Below are 25,737 nucleotides of genomic sequence, written 5' to 3'. Positions count from 1 at the left end.
TCTCACCTGTCGCCACCGATCCAGCTCCAGTCGAGCTTCCACCACCGTTCTTGGCACATCTCGGTGCCTCATCCACATCGGTCTTCCGCCACACATCAATCCGAACACACTCGCAACGTGTCGAGCTTCCGCAACCGCAATCGACACATCACGGTGTCTCACCCGCGTCTGCCTTCCACGTCGCGACAGATCGCGCTCAACCACAATGCGTCACCTTCACACTGCCACCCGAACAGCCGTCATTGCCACATCCCCTGGAGGCACACTCTCCTGGAATACTATAGCAACAACAGCTCGATTCAGGCAGTGCCCCGACGAACTCAACTCGACCTGTTCTTCCGAACATTCTACAACGCTTACCGATGCTGCTGCTGTTTAATCCCGACAGAGGAACAACCTGGTTCAAAATTGTGGACGAAGTGTTCAACCATTACAAACTCGACGAGTCAACCAGGTTTCTGTGCCTCATCACCCACCTGCACGACCAGGAGGACTCGATTGCTGACCTGATCGACGCCCCGTTCTCATCTACCCAGTACACTCTAGCCAAAAAGACACTTCTACGTCGGCTTGCACGCTCAACTGAGGCAGCAATACGGCAAGTGCTCCATGTCGAGCAACTAGGCAAGGACAAACCTTCCCAGCTCTGGAGACAGCTGCGTGCCCTGGTCGGTGCTGATCTATTCTCTGACACAGCTCTCCTCGCCATCTGGTCAGATAAACTATCTCCTCATCAGTGTGCAATTTGTGCTTTTACCAGTGGGGGGGGGGGGGGGGGGGGATGTCTTAGGGGGTTAGTATAATTACATATGTTACTAGCTTGGACCGTGGCGTTACCCATGGTTAAACAGTTATTTATAAATAGACGTTAATGTCGAAACTCACTATTCACGCGTATGCACTATCAGAAAATCCATCCCTTGTTATATCTTTAAAAGTACATTATAGGTAAAGCTTATTTACGAAATCATCTACATACAGGTATACGAGGGGAATTGAAAAAGTAAAGGCACATCTGTAAAGAGCTGCACTTATTCTGATGATAGAAAACTGAAACACGCGTTATTTTTCTACGTAACCTCCGTGGACTTCAATGCAGTTTTCCCGACGTTTTACGAGGTTTTTTTTTTTTTTTTATTTCATCAGAAAATACGTTTTTCGGTTGCATCTGTAACCAATTTTGCACCGCAGCAATGACGTCTTCATCACTTTCAAATCTTCTTCCCTGTAATGCTTCCGTTAAGGGTCCAAACATGTGAAAATCACTTGGAACCAGGTCTGTACTGTATGGTGGATGTTCCAGCGCCACGAATCTCAACTCCTTTATTGCGTCGGCTGTCCGTTTTGGCAGAATGTGGCCGAGAGTTACCTTGCTGCAGGATGACACCTCTTCACAGTTTTCCACGACGTTCGGATCTGACTGCAGGTTTTAGTTTCGTACGCAACACATCACATCCACCATACAATACAGACCTGGCTCTAAAGCCTCGTTTACGCTGGGGCGACGTCTTGCAACATTGTGGCATGCTACGGAAATGTGGTGTGCGTCGTCTTGTAGCATGCTACAACAGCAACATCTTGCGACGTATGTTGCATGCAGCAGGTTAATTTATACCAAAGCAACAGAATTTGTGCCACACGTGTGTCGATCTTGCAATATAAAGGATGATAAAGTATTGCTGCAGTGGTCTACTTGGTACTTGCACATGCAGCTAACAACGGAAATGAAAACCAAAGGAAAAGAAAACGATGGTGGAAGAGAAGAGTATTTAAAGACGGTCCACGAAATAGTATCCTAGGAACTAGAAGCAGACGATGGTGCGTTATTTAGTAATGTGCGCTTACGTCCCAGGCGCGTTAGTCCGCGCCATACCGTTGCCAAAAAGTGGCCTAACGGTAAATGTTCGCACAGGTACCGCGACGGTCACTACCCTGCGTCAGGGCCCGGGCTGGGACTTTCAGCCCCCAGCTCACCCAACTCTGCGGTATGACTGCTGCCGTATGACTGCCACACTACTTCCCTCGCAAGCTCGCAAGTAAACGGGTGACGCACCTTAGACGAAAGCAACAATGACAACATGAGAATGATGATTTAGTTCTAAATGTTTTGAAATGCTTAACTACTACATAACACTTTTTCAAAATTACTAAGCAAACATAGTAATAGTATTAATAGTAAGACTGTATTAAAAACTTTCAGTGTTCGGCTTTACAAATTCAAATTATATGTAAGGTTTTACTCCAGTGCGTGGGAAATAAGCATCCCAGGTAGGGGTTCATAAACTAAAGTCAGAGGAGGGGATAGTCTGATGCAGTGGGGGGGAAATCCCCCCCATCCCACCCTGCAAATCGCACACTGCTCCTCACATCCGCTTTGCTCTGGCCCAGAGGTCTCCCGAACCTGTCGAGCAAAGAATGACAATTGCTGACAAGCTACACGATGCATCACTGCTCTATTTCGCCAGCCACTGCCTACCTGATAAGTCTTACGTTCAGGCTCATCATCCTGGGGCCAGACTCGGCCGGGGCCGTACTGTGCCGACCATTCCGCTCGCTCTGGGAAGCAGTAAACAAGCTGCTGGGACGTCACCGGCTCCGCCCACAGTCACGCCCCCTCCTGCAACCGAACCTGCTGCGGCCACCGAACCTCGGCCACCGCCACTGGCAACGAACTTCCCACAGGAAATGCAACCACACTACCGGTACTGTTACTTCCACACACGGTTTGGTGAGGCGGCACGGAACTGCAGACCACCCTGCTACTTCCCAAATGCCAGTTGCAGGTAGGTCCAGGTGCCGCCTCCTGCGCACAACATGACAGGCACCACCCAGTGCTCCATTTTGTCCGGGAACGACCGGATAATTGCGGACGACTTTACATTAAAGACATTACGTCGGGATATCTTTTCCTAGTGGACACAGGCACTGATGTTTCGCTGCTGCCTACGTCCTAAGCGTCGTCGAACATCCGCCCTCAACACACTTCACTGCAAGCCGTGAATTCCACTAAACTACAATGCTCGGGTTCAACTTCCCATGCCGTCTCACTCTCCACAAAGTGCAAACTCGAGTGGACTTTTTTTGTGTGTGAAATTGACGAACTTATACTAGGGATTAACTTCTTGCAACACCACAAACTTTCACCGGACCTTGTGCGAAACACTGTGTTTCATCATCTGTCCGAGGCTCACTTCCCCTCTGCTCCGTCGAGCAAACCCCCCCGTGACACATCAGTCCAGGCTCATCTCATCCGTACGTGCTCGTCTCTGTCGACGACGTTACAAGAAACCACGCACAAATGCCTTGTCGAGCTTGAACACATTGCTCGCCTATGCAAGGAAAACTTCGAGCTTTCCCTCCGGCTCCACAAAACACAGCTCCAGCTCTCCAATGCAGCAAAGGAATTACAGACACTACAGCAAGGACAAAGCGAGGTCAGTAAGTGCGCTGAATCTGCTTCGTGTGTTTACCTCCCGCTACCCCTCGCAACTGTATTATCAAGACTGCCATAACGTATACTGACAGTTCTGCAGGGCCACACCCTCCTAACACGGCAGCATTTGAAACTCGGTCGGACACAAGTGCGCATGCGCGACGAGCGTCACATGTTCCCGAACTGATGGCTCCTACCCAGACCCTCGTGGACAGCACCTCAAACTATGCAAATTCAGCTCCTGTGCGCCGCCGTGCGACCGCCACTGACAGCGCAAACAGTGCACTAGCACCAAGCTCTTCGCCCGCGACCGTGCTGCCACAGGCCGCGCCCTCGGACAATGGACTCACTAACGGCTCACGAGCTCTACTGAGCTCACCTGACCACGGTGCCACTGCTTCGGGCCAGCGGCCATCTTGTCGCGTTGACTCCTGGGACACTTTGCCGCTTTGGCTCCTGTCGGATCCACCGAGTGGCTCCGAACACCACGACCACGCCTCGCCTGCCCCGCCCACCACACATTGTAAACAAACCACCTCCCGTGCCCCGGGCAACATTTCTGTCGGCACCACTGGCACGGTTCACAAGCTTCGCCTCACGCCAGGTCCCCTAATCTCCAGTAAACCACGTCGACTTTGTCCCGAGTGCTCTCCGACCTTAAAAATCAGGTTTCTGAACTACTAAGCTCCGGCGTCATTGAACCCTCTGCCAGTAGCTGGTCTACGCCCATACATATGACACCCAAGAAAGAGGGGTCCTGGCGCGTGTGCGGAGACTACCGTTGACTAAATGCACGAACAATTATGGACACCTACCCCATACCCAACATTGCCGACTTTACCAGTTCCCTCGCAGGTGCGACCACGTTCTCTGTCATTGATTGCAAACGGGCCTACCACCAGATCCCTATGGCACATGAAGACATCGAGAAGACAGCAATCACCACCCCGATTGGGTTATTTCAGTTTTGATTCATGCCCTTCGGTCTGAAAAACGCAACCCAGACCTGGCAACACTTCATCAACGAAGTGCTATTTGACCTAAAATTTGCATATCTTGATGACATTCTTGTGTTCAGCTCCTCCGTCGAGGGCAACATCCGACATGTGCAAACTGTTATGAACACTCTCGCGGCAGCAGGCATCGAGACCAACCGGGACAAATTACAGCTACATCAACCCGCTGTCACTTTTCTTGGTTTTCGGGCCTCTGCCGATGGCATTTCACTGCCCCCTGAGAAAGTACAAACAATACTAAACCTACCCAGACCTTCGTCATTCAAAGATCTCCGGCGCTTTCTGGGAACGGTTAATTATTATCGCCGTCCTCTACCCCGGGCTGTGGAGATTCAGGCTCCACTGACGGACGCCTTGGCAGGCACCAACACTTCTGGATCTCGGCCCGTTCCATGGACCCGTGCTATGACAGACTCTTTCACTGCCCTCAAAAATCTACTTGCCGAGGCCTGCACCATCGTGCATCCTCATCCCAATGCGCGGCTTTTCATCACCACAGACGTGAGCGATACTGCCATCGGCGCTGTCCTTAGCCAGACAATCGACGGCCAAACTTCACCTCTGCAGTTCTTCCCACACAAGCTCACCAACGCACAACAGAAGTATTCCGCATTTGACAGGTAGTTGCTCACGGTCTACATAGCAATCAAGCATTTTAAGACTGACGTTGAGGGACATCCTTTCTACGTTTGAACAGACCACAAACCCCTGGCTGCGGCCGTTACAAAGCCCCCAGCTGACCCGCCTCCTCGCCACTTCAGATACATGGACTTCATAACTCAGTTCACCACCAATGTCAGACACATAAAGGGTGCTGACAATATAGTTGCTGGTTTCCTTTCACGAGTCGACGCCGTCCATTCGCTGTTAGACCTCTCTGAACTGTCTAACCTCCAACCTGCCGACGAGGAAACACAAAACCTGATTTCAGACTCTACTTCTTCACTACACTTCGTCCACACCAACTTCTCTGGCATTTCTGGTGAGATCTGGTGCGACAACAGTACGGGCACGATATGCACCCTCATTCCAACCACACTCTGTCGAGCTGTCTTCAACGCATTGCATAATTTAGCCCACCCCGGTGTTCGTGCGTCTGTCCGGCTCATAGCAGAGCGCCTTGTGTGGAGAAATGTCAACAAGGACAGCCAGCAATGGGCACACTCTTGCGTCGCGTGCTAACTTCACCCCCCCCCCCCCCAGCCCCTTTTCCAGCATATTCATATTGACATTGTCGGCCCTCTCTCACCCTCTAACGGCTTTCGTTATGTTCTCTCGTATATCGACCGAATAACTCGCTGGGTCGAGGCTGTCCCCCCTCCTCAATATTACGGCAGAAACTGTTGCTCGAGCTTTTGTCAACTCTTGGGTATCACGTTTCGGATGTCCAGCTATCATCACGACTGACCAGGGCAGACAATTTGAGTCGGCCCTGTTCAACGGGATTTGCGGCATCTGGCGCATCCATACCACAGCATATCACCCGCAAAGTAACGGGCTAGTCGAGTGCTGGCACCACACTTTCAAGGCGGCTCTTCAATGCCACGACTCTCTATGGATGGAGGCCCTTTCCCTTGTGCTACTCGGCATTCGTGCGATCTATAAGGAAGACCTCAAAGGCACAATAGCCAAGTTCGTATACGGCCAGAACATTGTTCTCCCTGGCGAACTTGTGGGCCCTTCCGCTTCTCTCCCTCAGTCTGACTTACCTTCCTTCGTGGACCACGTCAGATGCCACTTTATCAACCTCCATATCCCTTCGCCCGCCAGCCATTCCCGCCCTAAGGTTCACGACCCAAAATCTCTCGACAATTGTGAGTGCATCAAGCTCCGAGATGACACTGTCTGTGCTCCCCTCCAAACTCCATATACCGGCCCGTACCGAGTTCTCCAGCGCTCAGCCAACATCTATGATATCCAGATGAAAGATTCAGCCGTTACAGTCTCTCTCAACAGACTTAAGCCTGCCCATGTCAAGCCTTCTTCTACCCCTCGTCAGGCCACGACCATGCCACTCACTGTCGCGGCTCACGATGCTCTGACTAACCCCTCCACGTCAGACTTCCACACTCAATCGAGTGACTTCCAGCTCCGATTGTTGAGTTCTCCTCCGACCTCGCCCTCTACTCCAGTCTCACACACTCCGTCGAGTGACCACATGCTCCCCACGTCGAGATTACCTACAATCACGCCCTCACCGCCAGGCTCTTCGCCAGTCCCTTCGACCTCTCCACTGTCGCCTGCCTCGCCCAGTCGAAGTTTTCACGCCCCTCCATCTAGAACGTGCCCTCCCTCGAGGTGTTTGTGCCTGTCCCCCCAGACATAATCCACGACATCTCAATAATACTGCGTGATTATACACTGTTTGTCGTGTGTTTCTCTTCATCCAGTGCTCGTGGCACAACCTCTGCAATTCCCTGCCACTTGGTGAAATGTGTTTCCTTCCCGCATTGTCGTCGCTCCGTTCCACGTGCAAACCGCCGGCCTACCTGTCGCCGCATGACCAGCACGCCCAGTACGATGCCCGGCTAGCTTCAACGACTTCCAGGTTCGGTGACCGAACCTTCCTTCATGACACTACCCACACAGCTCCCCGACAACATTGTTGAGCTGACCGTGGTCCGGCTCCCGCGAACTACCCCTGCCGACGCCATAGTCACCCCTCCCCCAGCCTGTCAAGAGAACTCCGTACTGAGGGGAGGGGGGTGGGGGGGGGGGGGGTGTCTACGTGGCGCAGATGAAATCGACACCAACATCGACATGAATTCATCTTTGGACTCTAAGCATTATCTTTGGCTGTTCTGCCATGCGAGTTCTGTTCTTTGTGATCCTTGTATGTTGGGTGTGATTATTGGTGCAACCAACCCAGTAATCCTCTTCAATGTTATACTAAGTGGTCAATCAGTTTAAAGAGAATGTGGTTTGCCAAGTTAGTCTAGTCATTTATGAGTTGTTTCTTTTCTGTTATGGTTTTTTGGATGTGGTAGTTTTCTTGTAATGTGAGGAGGTGTTTTTATTGTTGTTTATCGTTATGATTTTCATGTCTCCGTCTCTGGTTGTAATTTTATGTTGGTGTTGGTGTAAGTGTTCTGCAAAACTTGAATGATTTGTCCTCTACTTCCATGCTCTTATGTGTTCTTTGTATCTGGTGTCAAATGTTGTCCTGGTTTGATCTGTGTGCCTTTCATCACATGTATTGCATTCCAGTTAGTATATTCCTGATTTCTGATACAGATCAGTTTTTCCTATTGTTTTTGGGAAGTATTTCTGAATTGAGTTGTTGGTTTGGTGTGCTATTTTTTGCCTTGTTTTTTGAAAATATTGGATATTCTGTATGTGTATTAGTGGTTTTATGTCTTTTATGCACTGAATCAATTGTGTGGTGTTTCTTATAGCCTTGTCCTCTAGTAATTTGTAGTTTTCTGTTAAGATTTTCAACATGTATCTTGCAAGTGGGTAAGTGGGATTGTTTCTGTAATTCACAATACCTCTGAGAGGGAGATCTTTCTTGAGTAGCTTTGGGTGGCATGAGAGGGAAGGTTCACTGGGATTCGTTTGTAGCAGTTTTCCTTTTTCATTGTTTTCTATTGCATGTTCATTGCCTTTCAGGGTGTTTGTGACGACACTCACCTGCTTTGTTTCTTCATTTGTTGTCCTCAGTGGCAACGTACTGGCTGAAAAAATGGGCTATGGAAAAACAACTACTATCTACTGTAAATGATGTATCCAACAGATAAACATTTGCATTTCACAGTCTTTTACTTTTACTCTTCACAACCCCCAATATTACACAGTTGTATGGCCAGTCCACTATTGTTTTAACTTTGCATAACCTTCATTAATAGGTTGCAGGTGAACATCCACATATTGCTACAATAGTTTACTGTTGAACTTCCATGAGCAGTAAAAAACATAACCACATAGTCCACAGTTCTTTCGGAATAATCGGGTACTTATGGAGCAGACACTGTCATTGGTTTAACACGCGGGCTATTGGCGTAACACTTATTTCACTGCTAAGTTGATGCACTGCTGTCATTCTAATCAACACAGGTTCCTCGTCTGAAACTTGGCCGTGGACTGACTATCTTGGGACCAAAAATGGGGCCATGATATATTCTCACCTCACCCCCCCCCCCCATGAACCATGGACCTTGCCGTTGGTGGGGAGGCTTGCGTGCCTTAGCGATACAGATAGCCGTACCGTAGGTACAACCACAACAGAGGGGTATCTGTTGAGAGGCCAGACAAACGTGTGGTTCCTGAAGATGGGCAGCAGCCTTTTCAGTAGTTGCAAGGGCAACAGTCTGGATGATTGACTGATCTGGCCTTGTAACAATAACCAAAACGGCCTTGCTGTGCCGGTACTGCGAACGGCTGAAAACAAGGGGAAACTACGGCCGTAATTTTTCCCGAGGGCATGCAGCTTTACTGTATGATTAAATGATGATGGCGTCCTCTTGGGTAAAATATTCCGGAGGTAAAATAGTCCCCCATTCGCATCTCCGGGCGGGGACTACTCAAGAGGATGTCGTTATCAGGAGAAAGAAAACTGGCGTTCTACGGATCGGAGCGTGGAATGTCAGATCCCTTAATCGGGCAGGTAGGTTAGAAAATTTAAAAAGGGAAATGGATAGGTTAAAGTTAGATATAGTGGGAATTAGTGAAGTTCGGTGGCAGGAGGAACAAGACTTCTGGTCAGGTGACTACAGGGTTATAAACACAAAGTCAAATAGGGGTTATGCAGGAGTAGGTTTAATAATGAATAGGAAAATAGGAATGTGGGTAAGCTACTACAAACAGCATAGTGAACGCATTATTGTGGCCAAGATAGATACGAAGCCCACACCTACTACAGTAGTACAAGTTTATATGCCAACTAGCTCTGCAGATGACGAAGAAATTGAAGAAATATATGATGAAATAAAAGAAATTATTCAGATAGTGAAGGGAGATGAAGATTTAATAGTCATGGGTGACTGAAATTCGAGTGTAGGAAAAGGGAGAGAAGGAAACGTAGTAGGTGAATATGGATTGGGGCTAAGAAATGAAAGAGGAAGCCGCCTGGTAGAATTTTGCACAGAGCACAACTTAATCATAGCTAACACTTGGTTTAAGAATCATGATAGAAGGTTGTATACATGGAAGAACCCTGGAGATACTAAAAGGTATCAGATAGATTATATAATGGTAAGACAGAGATTTAGGAACCAGGTTTTAAATTGTAAGACATTTCCAGGGGCAGATGTGGTCTCTGACCACAATCTATTGGTTATGACCTGTAGATTAAAACTGAAGAAACTGCAAAAAGGTGGGAATTTAAGGAGATGGGACCTGGATAAACTGAAAGAACCAGAGGTGGTACAGAGTTTCAGTGAGAGCATAAGGGAACAATTGAAAGGAATGGGGGAAAGAAATACAGTAGAAGAAGAATGGGTAGCTTTGAGGGACGAAGTAGTGAAGGCAGCAGACGATCAAGTAGGTAAAAAGAAGAGGGTTAGTAGAAATCCTTAGGTAACAGAAGAAATATTGAATTTAATTGATGAAAGGAGAAAATATAAAAATGTAGTAAATGAAGCAGGCAAAAAGGAATACAAACGTCTCAAAAATGAGATCGACAGGAAGTGCAAAATGGCTAAGCAGGGATGGCTAGAGGACAAATGTATGGATGTAGAGGCTTATCTCACTAGGGATAAGATAGATACTGCCTACAGGAAAATTAAAGAGACCTTTGGAGATAAGAGAACCACATGTATGAACATCAAGAACTCAGATGGAAACCCAGTTCTAAGCAAAGAAGGGAAAGCAGAAAGGTGGAAGGAGTATATAGAGGGTCTATACAAGGGCGATGCACTTGAGGACAATATTATGGAAATGGAAGAGGATGTAGATGAAGATGAAATGGGAGATACGATACTGCGTGAAGAGTTTGACAGAGCACTGAAGGACCTGAGTCGAAACAAGGCCCCTGGAGTAGACAACATTCCATTGGAACTACTGGCGGCCTTGGGAGAGTCAGTCCTGACAAAACTCTACCATCTGGTGAGCAAGATGTATGAAACAGGCGAAATACCCTCAGACTTCAAGAAGAATATAATAATTCCAATCCCAAAAAAGCAGGTGTTGACAGATGTGAAAATTACCGAACAATCAGTTTAATAAGCCACAACTGCAAAGTACTAACACGAATTCTTTACAGACGAATGGAAAAACTAGTAGAAGCCGACCTCGGGGAAGATCAGTTTGGATTCCGTAGAAATACTGGAACATGTGAGGCAATATTGACCTTACGACTTATCTTAGAAGAAACATTAAGGAAAGGCAAACCTACGTTTCTAGCATTTGTAGACTTAGAGAAAGCTTTTGACAATGTTGACTGGAATACTCTCTTTCAAATTCTAAAGGTGGCAGGGGTAAAATACAGGGAGCGAAAGGCTATTTACAATTTGTACAGAAACCAGATGGCAGTTATAAGAGTTGAGGGACATGAAAGGGAAGCAGTGGTTGGGAAGGGAGTAAGACAGGGTTGTAGCCTCTCCCCGATGTTATTCAATCTCTATATTGAGCAAGCAGTAAAGGAAACAAAAGAAAAATTTGGAGTAGGTATTAAAATCCATGGAGAAGAAATAAAAACTTTGAGGTTCGCCGATGACATTGTAATTCTATCGGAGACAGCAAAGGACTTGGAAGAGCAGTTGAACGGAATGGATGGTGACTTGAAGGGAGGATATAAGATGAACATCAACAAAAGCAAAACGAGGATAATGGAATGTAGTCGAGTTAAGTCAGGTGATGCTGAGGGTATTAGATTAGGAAATGAGACACTTAAAGTAGTAAAGGAGTTTTGCTATTTGGGGAGCAAAATAACTGATGATGGATGAAGTGGAGAGGATATAAAATGTAGACTGGCAATGGCAAGGAAAGCATTTCTGAAGAAGAGAAATTTGTTAACACCGAGTATAGATTTAAGTGTCAGGAAGTCGTTTCTGAAAGTATTTGTATGGAGTGTAGCCATGTATGGAAGTGAAACATGGACGGTAAGTAGTTTAGACAAGAAGAGAATAGAATCTTTTGAAATGTGGTGCTACAGAAGAATGCTGAAGATTAAATGGGTAGATCACATAACTAATGAAGAAGTATTGAATAGGATTGGGGAGAAGAGAAGTTTGTGGCATAACTTGACCAGAAGAAGGGATCGGTTGGTAGGACATGTTCTGAGGCATCAAGGGATCACAAATTTAGTATTGGAGGGCAGTGTGGAGGGTAAAAATCATAGGGGGAGACCAAGAGATGAATACACTAAGCAGATTCAGAAGGATGTAGGTTGCAGTAGGTACTGGGAGATGAAGAAGCTTGCACAGGATAGAGTAGCATGGAGAGCTGCATCAAACCAGTCTCAGGACTGAATACCACAACAACAACAACAACAACATATATTCTCACAATAATATGTACTGAAACTACACATTGTTTGAAATGTTTGAAATTACAAGTAAAACTTAAGTCATTAAATTAACTGTATACATCGAAAAATTGGTTCTTTTTAACAGTTCCTTCTACTGCAAGAGTTAGACCAAATTATTTGTTTAAATCATGTAATTAAAAATGTTGTTATGCAAACAATACTTTGAACAAATCTGTAATTACTGTACTTCAGAATTAATTACGGGCTGGCTTAGCTAACATGTTTTCCAATAGAGCCAAATAAATACTTAAAAAATGCTAGTGTTTTGTCTTCCAAACGATTATAATTGTTATAAAATTTATATTTGTTAATAAGTCAACAATAGAATTTAAGTTATGAAACAATTACTGATTTCACCCTACAACAAAATATACTAAGGAATAGTTAAAAGAAATTAGGAAATCACTCAGCACAAAATTATATCTAATGTTATATTCTTTAAAACTGAGGGCCAACCTTTCTCTTTTATGAAAATACTGTTTATACTCACATACGTTAATGGTAATTAGTTAAAACCGAAAAAAGAATTTAAGGAGGCAGATGGCTAATGAAAAGAGGGAGTAAAAATTATCCCAGCTTGCTTCGTCACATGTTTCTCAACTTCATTTGGAATAGTCACAGAAGATGCTATATAAATAAAAGTGAAATTCGTCTGGTGTAATTCTTCTGCAGCTGCTGCAGAAGATGGGTGTGCAAACACATTTTTCATTCTATTTATACATTCAATCCAGCTGAATGGTTTTTGCTGCAGTATGTTATACATAATCTCCTGATTTCCCTCATAAACCTGTCAGCAGGATTACTCAAAGAATTGTTATGCCAGAATTAATATGTGATTTACTTTATCCTCTGCTATACTGTTTTTCCAAGGTTTTTCGGGTGACATTAGTCTTACTATCAGAAAGGATATCTCAACATTTGGGAAATCTCTTGCAATTTTTGACATGATGTTTTTGATTGATGTTTTCTTCAGAGAAGATAATTTTATAAATTTTGAAGACAGATCTGCCATTACAAAAATATAGCAGAAACTCCTTTTACTGTTTCGTACTAGTCCATAAATATCCACAGCCATAAGAGCCGTTTGTTTCCTAGATATAATATTCTGTATGTACCCCTTACATGTTTGGTTGCTTACTCCTACTCTTTGGGATCTATTTCATGTTAACTAACTTTTTTCCTTGTCCACATGGCAATGTCATAGAAGTATAAACTGCCCAGATTTGAAATGAATTTTAGAGCCCCATAATGACTAAAACTTTCATGTACCACTCCACATTTTATTAAGAGATCAATAAACTGCACTGGCCAACACAATATCCAGTTATCACTCTCAACACTAATTATTCTGAAAAGTATCCCCGTGTACACTTTGTGGTGCAGGTTAACCTCTTCTTCTCTTTTTCCCCTAAATATCTCTTTACCAGCCTCCTACTATGGTCACAATTATGGTTCCTATAAATGTCTCTGCATACATTCCTTATTTATTTTTCCTCCTTAATGACCTACAACTACTTAATTTTAAATTTTTAAGTTCTTTCTCACATTCCATTGCTATCTTCAAAATTCCCCCTTCCCCCTTCGCATATGCCTCAAGTGGTGAAATAATTGTTGTTTTAGGTGTGTCAACAGGGACACAAAACTGATGTACCGACTAATGCGAGGGTGAAATCCTGAATGTTGGGTGTTGGGTATCTGTTTAGGATCATATGAGAAGCCCAGTAATCCCCACATTACCTATAGGAACCATCTGTCTTCAGCACCAGATGAATGAGGGAAACCTATTCAGTGCCTGTAGACCACACTATCCCTGGGTGCAACAAACTGCCAATGGCTGCCTTAGTGGCACTTGACTTGTTTTGAGGTAGTTGGTGAACCTTGTGAGAAAAAGGAGGTCTCAGTATAGTATTGATTTTATGACCTGTGTTGTATTGACAGTTATTGACAGTCCTTTCACTGTGCCCGTCTGCAACTTGCTGTCTCCTCTATATGGTGGGTGGCAATCTATCCTTTTCATAATATTCTTGTTACTCTATCCAGTACCTTTACTGTTTGATTTTTTATTCATTATAAAATCTACAAAATTATTACAGTTAAACTTAGTGACACCCTACTTATCAGTAGGAGGTGGGAGTGCACGCAAGGCTTTAGTGTGCTCTTGATCGATGTGAACCTCATTGCCTGAAACAATATAGCCTGGAAAGGAAATCTGTGGCCTCCAAGGGTAACCTTCGAGAGTTTGATGGTTAAACCAGCCTGCTGAAGCTTATTAAATACTTAATGTAAATGACTCAAATGCTCTTCAAACGATTTACTATATATCACAAGGTCATCCAAATAGTTACAAACAAAACACAATTTAATTTCACCCAGTATACTATCTAATAAACGAGTCAACACAGCAGCTCCAGTAGCCAGCCCAAATGGGACCCGGTGCAAAACGCTGTAACATGTTTACACTCCTTGGTCAACGGAATCTGATAATAAGCTTGATTTAAGTCAAGAACGGTGAACCAAGACGCGCCTGAAAACCAAGTAAAGGAATTGTGTAGATCAGGCAATGGAACTGACTCCAGCACCACCTTCTCATTCAAATGACGGTAATCGTCCACCGCCCTGAATTCGCTACCCTGATCCTTCGGCACCAAGAATATCGGAGAGGCATACGGAGAAGTCGAGGGACGAGTAACCCCTTGATTTAACATCTTCTGTATCTTTTCCCGCAACACTCTCATCTTAGGTGGTGAGAGACGATATGGGGACTGCCTAACCGGAATATTGTCAGTCAAACGAATATGATATTCTAATTTATTCGTTACTCCAAGTTTATCGCAAAATAAGTCAGGGAAAGCCTCCAGTAACTGATGGACCTGTTGAACCTGACTCGGGGAGAGATGATCAAGATTGACATTATCGATAGTAGTGACCGACAAGGAAGAAGGCATGGATGACACCGCCGCTCGACATTCACAAAATCCAAACTTCTGACTTGGCGCAAATTTTAAAAAAAAACTTACCCCCTGAATAATCCAGAACCAGTTGAGTTTTAGAAATGAAGTCACAACCCAGCACCGTATTTCCCAGCAGGTTAGCAATGATAGCAAAGGTCATTGGCCAGGAGAACCGTCCTACCGAGACACTACCCTCAACCCACCCCGCCAGATTCAACACCTGACCATTGGCCATACAACATCTCCGAAGCGGGAGCTTTCCAGGTTTGAACCTGGTAAGACTGTCAAATTCCAGAACCCAAGCCTCATTAAGCAAGGAATGAGTGCTACCCGTATCCAATAAAGCGCAGAGGGGTTCCTGATTCAAACTCAGACAGACATAAAGTCGACATAACCGGGAATCAGCCAGACATAAAGTCGACATAACCGGGAATCAGCAACTACAGCACGACCCTCACTAAACAATAAGTTACTCCTGGCTAATTGCTTGTGACTCGGTTGATCAACACAAAACCAGTCTAAATTTTGTTGGAACTCACTGACCTCTCCTGCCGCCACTGCCATGGCTGTCAGAAAGGAACCAATAACTTCCGGTGAAATTTGGACCGGATTGAGCAAGGCATCTTTTAAATCTGCAAGCAACTCAGGAACAGTGCCTTGTTTGTTTATATTATGAACGCGCAACTCATATAAGATTTGATTTTTGCGCAACAGGCCGAATCCTGGACATTCTCCGGCTGCCATGACAACCTGAAACATGCAGCTAAACAGTCACTTGGCCAAGTGAAATATTACTAAATTATAAAATAATTAGAACTATAATTCCATCAGTTACTCAAAGAGTAGTAGCAAGAATGCTAACCATGCTCTGCTACCAGTAATGAACCGTAAATTTACTTTCAAAACTTTTTCTTAAGACTTTACTTTATTTACTAGAAATTCTTCAAGAACATTAACACATTTAATCACACTATATGAGAGTGGAAGTAGTTGCCAGGGACTAACTGATGAAACAAAAATGGAATTGCTTTCAACAAATGGGAATTTTATTTCTAAAAGCTTTTTTTTTGAAACAGATCTAAAATTATAAGCAGAAAGCTCCCTCTAAATATCAAGTTACAATTTACTCAGAGGCAGAAAGAAACAAATTTTTGAGTGTATGAGCTTTCGGGCTGAGAACATTGCTGCTCCCTTTTGACACAGTCGTAGTCACAACCACTCACAACAACCTCTGAAAGACTACACAGGTGCAAATCTGCAACACACCAGATTACCTTAAAGTAGAAGTTTTTAACAATCGATCCAACCGCAAATGACCGTTGCCTGAGCAACTCGAGCAGACTGGCAGCCTAATGCACAGACTCAGATGCAGGAACTAAGCCCCCGACCAGGTGACCTCTCATTGAGTTCTCTCACTGTGCTACAAATTCGGACGAGACTAGCAAGCTGGGGACGAGAGACTGACCCCAGACTGACTCCAGACTCATCCAGACTGACCAACTGGCGAGCTCATACCACCCCTTAAATGCAACTGAACAGGCAACCTTTCCCCTTTCCCGCCAGAGCGAGACACCAAAGCTGCGATTGCCACAACGGTGCCACCGCCAGAAATGGAGGGCAACTGCTTCACACAACACGCTGTGGCGCGCTCTTCAAAACAGCAATTTTTTTACCACGGCTCAAGTGTATTCATCTCTTGGTCTCCCTCTACGGTTTTTACCCTCCATGCTGCCCTCCAATACTAAATTGGTAAACATTATGCCTCAGAATATGCCCTACCAACAGATCCTTTCTTCTAGTCAAGTTGTGCCACAAATTTCTCTTCTCTCCATTTCTATTCAATACCTCCTCATTAGTTATGTGATCGACGCATCTAATCTTCAGCATTCTTCTGTAGCACCACATTTCAAAAGATTCTATTCTCTTCTTGTCTAAACTATTTATCGTCCACGTTTCTCTTCCATACATGGCTACACTCCATACAGATACTTTCAGAAACGACTTCCTGACATTTAAATCTATACTCGGTGTTAACAAATTTCTCTTCTTCAGAAACACTTTCCTTGCCATTGCCAGTCTACATTTTATATCCTCTCTATTTCGACCATCATTAGTTATTTTGCTCCCCAAATAGCAAAATTCATTTACTACTTTTAGCATCTCATTTCCTAAACTAATTTCTGTAGCATCATCCAATTTAATTTGACTGCATTCCATTATCCTCGCTTTGCTTTTGTTGATGTTCAACTTATATCCTCCTTTCAAGACACTGTCCATTCTGTTCAGCTGGTCTTCGAGGTCCTTTGCTGTCTCTGACAGAATTACAATGTCATTGGCAAACCTCAAAGTTTTTATTTCTTCTCCATGGATTTTAATTCCTACTCTGAATTTTTCTTTTGTTTCCTTCACTGCTTGCTCAATATACAGATTGAATAACATCGGGGAGAGGCTACAACCCTGTCTCACTCCCTTCCCATCCACTGCTTCCCTTTCATGCTCCTCGACTCTTATAACTGCCATCTGGCTTCTGTACAAATTGTAAATAGCCTTTTCCTCCCTTCGTTATACCCCTGACAACTTCAGAATTTGAAAGAGAGTATTCTAGTCAACATTGTCAATAGCTTTCTCTAAGTCTACAAATGCTAGAAATGTAGGTTTACCTTCCCTTAATCTATTTTCTAAGATAAGTCATAGGGACAGTATTGCCTCAAGTGTTCCAACATTTCTACGGAATCCAAGCTGATCTTCCCCAAGGTTGGCTTCTACCAGTTTTCCATTTGTCCATAAAGAATTTGTGTTAGTATTTTGCAGCTATGGCTTATTATACTGGTAGTTCGGTAATTTTCACATCTGTCAACACCTGCTTTCATTGGGATTGGGATTGTTATGTTCTTCTTGACGTCTGAGGGTATTTCACCTGTCTCGTACATCTTGCTCACTAAATGGTAGAGTTTTGTTAGGCCTGGCTCTCCAAAGACTGTCAGTAGTTCTAATGGAATGTTGTCTACTCCTGGGGCCTTGTTTCGACTTAGGTCTTTCAGTGCTCTGTCAAACTCTTCATGCAGTATCACATCTCCTATTTCATCTGCATCTATATTCTCTTCCATTTCTATAATATTGTCCTCAAGAACATTGCCCTTGTATAGACCCTCTATATACTCCTTCCATCTTTCTGCTTTCCCTTCTTTGCTTAGAACTGGGTTTCCATCTGAGCTCTTGATATTCACGCAGGTGGTTCCCTTTTCTCCAAAGGTCTCTTTATTTTTCCTGTAGGCAGTATCTATCTTACCCCTAGTGAAACAAGCCTCTACATCCTTACATTTGTCCTCTAGCCATCCCTGCTTAGCCATTTTGCACTTCCTGTCAATATCATTTTTGAGATGTTTGTATTCCTTTTTGCCTGCTTCATGTACTGCATTTTTATATTTTCTCCTTTCATCAATTAAATTCAGTATTTCTTCTGTCACCCAAGGATTTCTACTAGTCCTCGTCTTTTTACCTACTTGATCCTCTGCTGCCTTCACCCTTCATTACTTCATCCCTCAAAGCTACCCATTCTTCTTCTACTGTATTTCTTTCCCCCATTCTTGTCAATTGTTCCCTTATGCTCTTCCTGAAATTCTGTACAACCTCTGGTTTAGCCAGATTATCCAGGTCCCATCTCCTTAAATTCCCACCTTTTTGCAGTTTCTTCAGTTTTAATCTACATTTCATAACCAATAGATTGTGGTCAGAGTCCACATCTGCCACTGGAAATGTCTTACAATTTAAAACCTGGTTCCTGAATCTCTGTCTTACCATTACATATTCTATCTGAGACCTTCCAGTATCTCCAGGCTTCTTCCATGTATACAACATTCTTTTATGGTCTTGAACCAAGTGTTAGCTACGATTTAGTTATGCTCTGTGCAAAACTCTACCAGGTGGCCTCCTGTTTCATTCCTTACTCCCTTTCCATATTCACCTACTACGTTTCCTTCTCTTCCTTTTCCTACTATCGAGTTCCAGTCACCGATGGGTATTAAATTTTCGTGCCCCTTCACTATCTGAATAATTCTTTTATCTCATCATACATTTCATCAATGTCTTCATCATATGCGGAGCTAGTTGGCATATAAACTTGTACTACTGTGGTAGGCGTGGGCTTTGTATCTATCTTGGTCACAATAATGTGTTCACTATGCTGTTTGTAGAAGCTTATCTGCATTCCATTTTCCTATTCATTATTAAACCTACTCCTGCATTACCCCTATTTGATTTTGTATGTATAACCCTGTATTCACCTGACCAGAAGTCTTGTTCCTCCTGAAATTGAACTTCACGAATTTCCACTTTATCTAACTTTAACCTATCCATTTCCCTTTTTAAATTTTCTAACCTACCTGCCCGATTAAGGAATCTAACATTCCACGCTCCGATCCGTAGAACGCCAGTTCTGATAACAACATCCTCCTGAGTAGTTGCCGCCCGGAGATCCAAATGGGGGACTATTTTACCTCCGGAATATTTTACCCAAGAGGATGCCATCATCATTTAACCGTACAGTAAAGCTGCATGAACTTGGGAAAAATTACGGCCGTAGTTTCCCCTTGCTTTCAGCCGTTCGCAGTACCAGCACAGCAAGGCCTTTTTGGTTAGTGTTACAAGGCCAGATCAGTCAATCATCCAGACTGCTGCCCCTGCAACTACTGAAAAGGCTGCTGCCCCTCTTCAGGAACCACATGTTTGTCTGGTCTCTCAACAGATACCCCTCGATTGTGGTTGCGCCTACGGTACGGCTATCTGTATCGCTGAGGCACGCAAGGCTCCCCACCAACAGCAAGGTCCATGGTTCATGGAGGGGGGACAATTAAAATATGCTTTTGAATATGAATAAGTTCAGGCTGTTTCTTTTTTTTTTTTTTTTTTTTTTTTTTTTTTTTTTTTTTTTTTTTTTTTTTTTTAAAAAAAGAGATATATGCCGTTTTTACAATAAAATTAATATATTTTTCAAATCTAATAAATTTTGTCCCTTATTACAATAATGGATTTGAATAATAAAAAACTGACAGTAAATACATGACATAATTATATCAATATAATAGAGGGAAACATTCCACGTGGGAAAAATATATCCAAAAACAAAGATGATGTGACTTACCGAACGAAAGCGCTGGCAGGTCGATAGACACACAAACAAACACAAACATACACACAAAATTCTAGCTTTCGCAACAAACGGTTGCTTTGTCAGGAAAGAGGGAAGGAGAGGGAAAGACGAAAGGAAGTGGGTTTTAAGGGAGAGGGTAAGGAGTCATTCCAATCCCAGGAGCGGAAAGGGGGAAAAAAGGATGGGTATACACTCGCACACACACACATATCCATCCACACATATACAGACACAAGCAGACATATTTAAAGACCTTAAATATGTCTGCTTGTGTCTGTATATGTGTGGATGGATATGTGTGTGTGTGCGAGTGTATAACCCCTAAGGCCAGTCTTTCCGCTCCCGGGATTGGAATGACTCCTTACCCTCTCCCTTAAAACCCACTTCCTTTCGTCTTTCCCTCTCCTTCCCTCTTTCCTGATGAAGCAACCATTTGTTGCAAAAGCTAGAATTTTGTGTGTATGTTTGTGTTTGTTTGTGTGTCTATTGACATAATTATATTTGTGACATAGGTATGTATCAAGTACTGGACTAAATGAGTCCTTGTCTGGTACACTATTCACTGTATTATTATTTCCTCTTTCTCCAAACATTCATGCATCTAGCAGAGAATCAATGAAACTGGTTGTTTTATCATGGAATGATGGCCAATGCATGTGTCTTATTGTGGCTATTACATATAGAAAATATCAAACATATTTTGTAGTTTATATAATTAAAAAGATTCATCTTCTATTTTTGTGGCATAGTAATTACTGAGGAAACAAAATGTAGTATTATGCAAGAACATGTTTCTAATTTTGATAAATGTAATTTAAGGATTTGCAGAAGTACCTTGATGGAGCAAAAGAAGGGGTGATATATTTCAGCATGGGGTCAAATCTAAAAAGTGCTGACATGCCAGAAGAGAGAAGAGCAGCTTTTCTAGCAGCATTCTCAAAACTGAGGCAGAAAGTTCTCTGGAAGTGGGAGGATGATAGTTTACCTAACAAGCCACCAAATGTGATGATTAGTAAATGGTTGCCACAGGCAGATATTCTTGGTGAGTGAATCACAGTGGAAACTGTAATGATCACAGTGTATATAATTTTTAATTTTTGTTTCTATAGGAAATATGATAACCAAAACCAAATGGCAATAAATATAGATGTAGAAAAGTGTCACAGAAAAGCTAGCTTACAGCACCACAGAGGAAATAAGATGCCTAGGAGTTAAACTGTGAAGTTACCTACACTCTGGTTCAAGGGAGAGACAGCAAAACAGAGCAAATGGGAACATCTCTCTTCTGACTGTTGTCGTTTCGTGCTCACCAATAATTATTTCAGCATTAATAAAGAGACATGTAAAATTCACTATTGTTTTATCTTAGTATCTTCTCCGTCACATAGTATTCTAGTTCAATTCTGAAGTTAATCTTTGAGTAACCTTTGCTTTCCAAACACTTTTTTCTTTCATCATGGAAGAGAATACAAACCAGCATTTTCTTAACATTCACTATGATTTACTTTTCTTGTAATTACAATTAGGTACATACATATAATGACATGTTTAGTCGATTATAAATAGCTATTCAAGCTATAAACAAAACTTCCATGGTTTTCATCCAGTACAATGTAGACTGGAAGTTAAACGTCACCAGACTTAATGAATAATTTTCACATTTAATAGAAAAAAGTGCCATTCAGTGCAGTGAACAATTAGCCACAAAACCTGCAGTTTATTTTAGTTGTGAGATCTATGTGCCTATGTTTTAGCAGCAGATAGCATCTTCCTTTTAATATGACCTAATTGCAATTGTCATTAGTTTAAACTTCACTTAAAAAATGAAATGTTTCTCTTTTCTCTGCATTGCATCAGGATCACACTGAAAAATTTAATATACTTTTGTGATCTGGTGATTGATTTATTGGTGCATCACCTATTGTTTGACAAATTTTTATCACCTCAATGTTGCTACAAAAACATACATTATTTAAGTCTGAAATAAATATTAGTAGAATATGACACAAGGATGTTTATGATCATTATTAAGATAGTTATTGTATTTGGAAGGATATAACCATTGCTCCAATTCATCTGCATAGTTATCATCCATTATTGTATTTACTTCAAGACCAGTTTTGCACAATATCTGTGTGACACAGAAAATTCAAAATTAGCAACCAATATTAAATTCTCAACAAAAAGCTAGATAACCTTGTGTATTGGTTAAACCACAGTATATAATCAGCATAAAATAGTTTAGCAAAAAATCTATACAATGGTCTGGGTCTGAGTGAGATGCCACTCCTTTATAACTGATATAGATAGTGGAGGTTTGCCTAGAGAGTTTAATAAAGCTGAGTATGAACTGATTTTATTAATTAAAATAACCGGATTTCTTTATAATGGCTAACTTTTCACATGTGACAAACACAATAAAGAGAATATTACTACTGTAAAGAAGACAAAGATAAACAGCTGCACTCGCATAGATAAACTCTATACACTAGTGGTTAGAAAGTGAGCATAAACAGAACAAGAACTGCAAATACATGCAAATGCAATTATGGAAAACCTTTCCAACACTCCCACTGTTTAAGTGATTGCATTTACCAATTAACAACATTGAGCTTTCAGTGCAAATTTTTCTTTGGTTAATGCTTTGGTCAACAAATCAGCAATTTATTCTTTGGTACACCCCTAAACAACTTCTGTCTCTTTACACCGCACTATTTTATGTAACAAATGATAGCATATATCTATATGTTTGGTGCTTTTGTGATATTCAGGATTTTTTGACAACTTGATTCCACTCTGATTGTCGATTTGTAATGCAATTGGTTCTTTACACTTGATTCCCAGACCACCTAGTAATTTTCTCAATCAGATTGCATACTTATTAGAAGAAGCAGCAGCTAAATATTCGTATTCAGTTGTACTTAGAGCAACAACCTTTTGCCTCTGAGAAGTCCAGGTTACAGGACCACCAGCCAAAAGAAAACAAATCCTGTTGTTGACTTTCACAATGTAAGATCACCTGCATAGTCAGCATCAGATACACCAACCAGTTGCATTTTGTTCCTGCTGTTTGAGTATTCTATACCATAATCTCTTGTTTCAGTTAAGTACCTGTAAATTTTTTTCACTACTTGCCAATGTGCATTAGTAAGGCTGTGCAAAAATCTGCTCACACTGTTCACTGCAAATGAAATATCTGGTCAAGAGATAACTGACAAAAACATAAGAGATCCAACCGCTTCACAATATGGTATTTTTTCACCACTGAACTCTTCATCATTAGGTAACAGACTCACATGTGGATCAGCAGAAACACTTTTGCTTCAGATATTCCAAATTTCTCAGTTACTCTTCTTGTATACTGGTGTTGACATATTAACATTTTCTTTCCCACATGATCTCACTCAATTTCCACTCCAACAAACCAATGACCTACACCAACAGTGATTTGAAAGACTTCTTTTAGTGATGTAACAACTATATGAATTCCTTCAATTGACTTTGATGCAATAAGACCATCATCTACAAATAATGCTAACAAGATAACATCACCACTGAATAAACATGGATCAGCATCAGTTGCCTGAAAACTATAATGTGAAAGGAAGTCTATAAATTTCTTGTTCCAACATCGAGGAGCTTACGTAAGTCCATACAGTGATTTTTCAAGTTTGCAAACTACAGGTTTCTCCATTTTAACCACCACTCCCTCAGGTACGTTCATGTAAACTTCTTGAAGGCTTTCATACAGAAATGCTGTGCGAACATCAGACAATACCATCTCTAGATCATTATATGTGTCAATTACCAAGAAAACTCTGAGTGAATCATATAGTATCACTGGTGAAAAAGTCTCACTGTAGTTAACACCATAGTCCTGTTTGAAACCTCTTGCACACAGCCATGCTTTGTACCAAATAACCATACCATCTGTATCAAATAAAACCTAGAACAACCATTCTGAGTCAATAACTCTCTGACTATTAGTTCTAGGAACTATCTTCCAGGTTTTATTGTCTTCATGAACTTCCAGTTCTTCTTCAATTTTTTCCAGTGTTTTGAGTCAGGATCAGAAGTTGCTTCTATGAAGCAGTAAGGATTATTATACTGAGTAAAAATCAGCTTCATATCTTGCTGGCTTGTACATGATAGAACGATCTCATAGCTGCGTCAACCGCACTTTGGTAGGTTGCTCTTCAGTTTCCAGTTTAGCCTTATTTCCATCTCTTCCTGTGCTTTGTGCTGGTTCACCAGTAACTTGCTTGTGCCAGTCCATAATATCTTGTTCTTCATCAGTCTTGAAGTTTAAGTATGTGTCATCAACTTCTTGTTGTGCAGACGCTGAGCTGTTGCTAACCTTATTGAATGTGACACCCCTCGATGCAAACACTCTGTGACTCACGGGATCGTAGAGTTGGTAATTTGTTGAATCTCCTTGATAACCGACAAGCGCAACTTTTCTGGATTTGGCATCAAACGTGGTGCAAAATTTTTTTGGTTTGTGAGCAAAGGCATCAGACCCAAACACTCGAAGATGTTCAACATATGGTTTTCATGCACTCCACAACACATACAGAGTTTGCCCCAAAATGCATTTTGTTGTAACTCTATTTAATATGTATACAGCAGTGTTAACAGCCTCTGCCCATAAAAACTTGAGAAGGTTTTTGGCTTCCAACATCGTGTGTGCACTTTCAACAATTGTGCAATTGTCCCACTCAGAACGACCGTTCTGTTCTGGCATATGTGGAGCAGTTGTTTCTAACTGAATTCCATAGTTCCTCACAAACTGTCTCATACCATAATTAATGCATTCAGTGCCACTGTCCACACGTAATGTTTTGACATTCTGACCAAACTACTTCAACACAAGATTATCGAATTCGTGAAACTAATCGATGACATCATATTTCTGTCTTACGAAATAAACAACTCTGTATCCAGTTGCATCATCTTTGAATAGGACAAAAAACTTTGCACCACTAATTGACTCAACCAACACTGGCGCACACACGTTATAACGGTACATCCTCCCCCAGGACTCATATGAAATGTCTGATACCACCTTTTTTTTTTTTTTTTTTTTTTTTTTTTATGCGTCTGGATGGTTATTAGACAATTCAGTGCTTCCTAAGGCATTGTGTGTGTGTGTATATATATATATATATATATATATATATATATATATATATATATATATACAAAATTCAAGCTTTCGCAACAAACGGTTGCTTCATCAGGAAAGAGGGAAGGATGGATATGTGTGTGTGTGTATACCTGTCCTTTTTTCCCCCTAAGGTAAGTCTTTCCACTCCCGGGATTGGAATGACTCCTTACCCTCTCCCTTAAAACCCACATCCTGTTGTCTTTCCCTCTCCTTCCCTCTTTCCTGATGAAGCAACCGTTTGTTGCGAAAGTTTGAATTTTGTGTGTATGTTTGTGTGTCTATCAACCTGCCAGCGCTTTTGTTTGGTAAGTCTCATCATCAATATAATAGAGGGAAACATTCCACACGGGAAAAATATATTTAAAAACAAAGATGATGTGACTTACCATACGAAAGCCCTGGCAGGTCGATAGAAACACAAACATACACATACATACACAAAAAATTCAAGCTTTCGCAACAAACTGTTGCCTCATCAGGAAAGAGGGAAGGAGAGGGAAAGACGAAAGGAAGTGGGTTTTAAGGGAGAGGGTAAGGAGTCATTCCAATCCCGGGA

At 42.3% G+C, this 25,737-nt stretch overlaps 1 protein-coding gene across 1 annotated transcript in view; it reads left to right on the top strand.

Moving 5' to 3' along the window:
• Positions 1-25,737, top strand: part of LOC126418697 (UDP-glycosyltransferase UGT5-like) — a 111,000-nt gene that overhangs the window by 69,108 nt on the left and 16,155 nt on the right. Inside the window, exon 4 of the mRNA XM_050085592.1 lies at positions 20,834-21,056. Coding sequence (XP_049941549.1) covers positions 20,834-21,056 — 223 coding nt within the window. The remainder of the gene's footprint in view (positions 1-20,833; positions 21,057-25,737) is intronic.

This window comes from Schistocerca serialis, chromosome 9 (genome assembly GCF_023864345.2).
Source record: "Schistocerca serialis cubense isolate TAMUIC-IGC-003099 chromosome 9, iqSchSeri2.2, whole genome shotgun sequence".
NCBI lineage: Eukaryota > Metazoa > Arthropoda > Insecta > Orthoptera > Acrididae > Schistocerca > Schistocerca serialis.
This window is presented reverse-complemented; position numbering and strand designations above follow the sequence as displayed.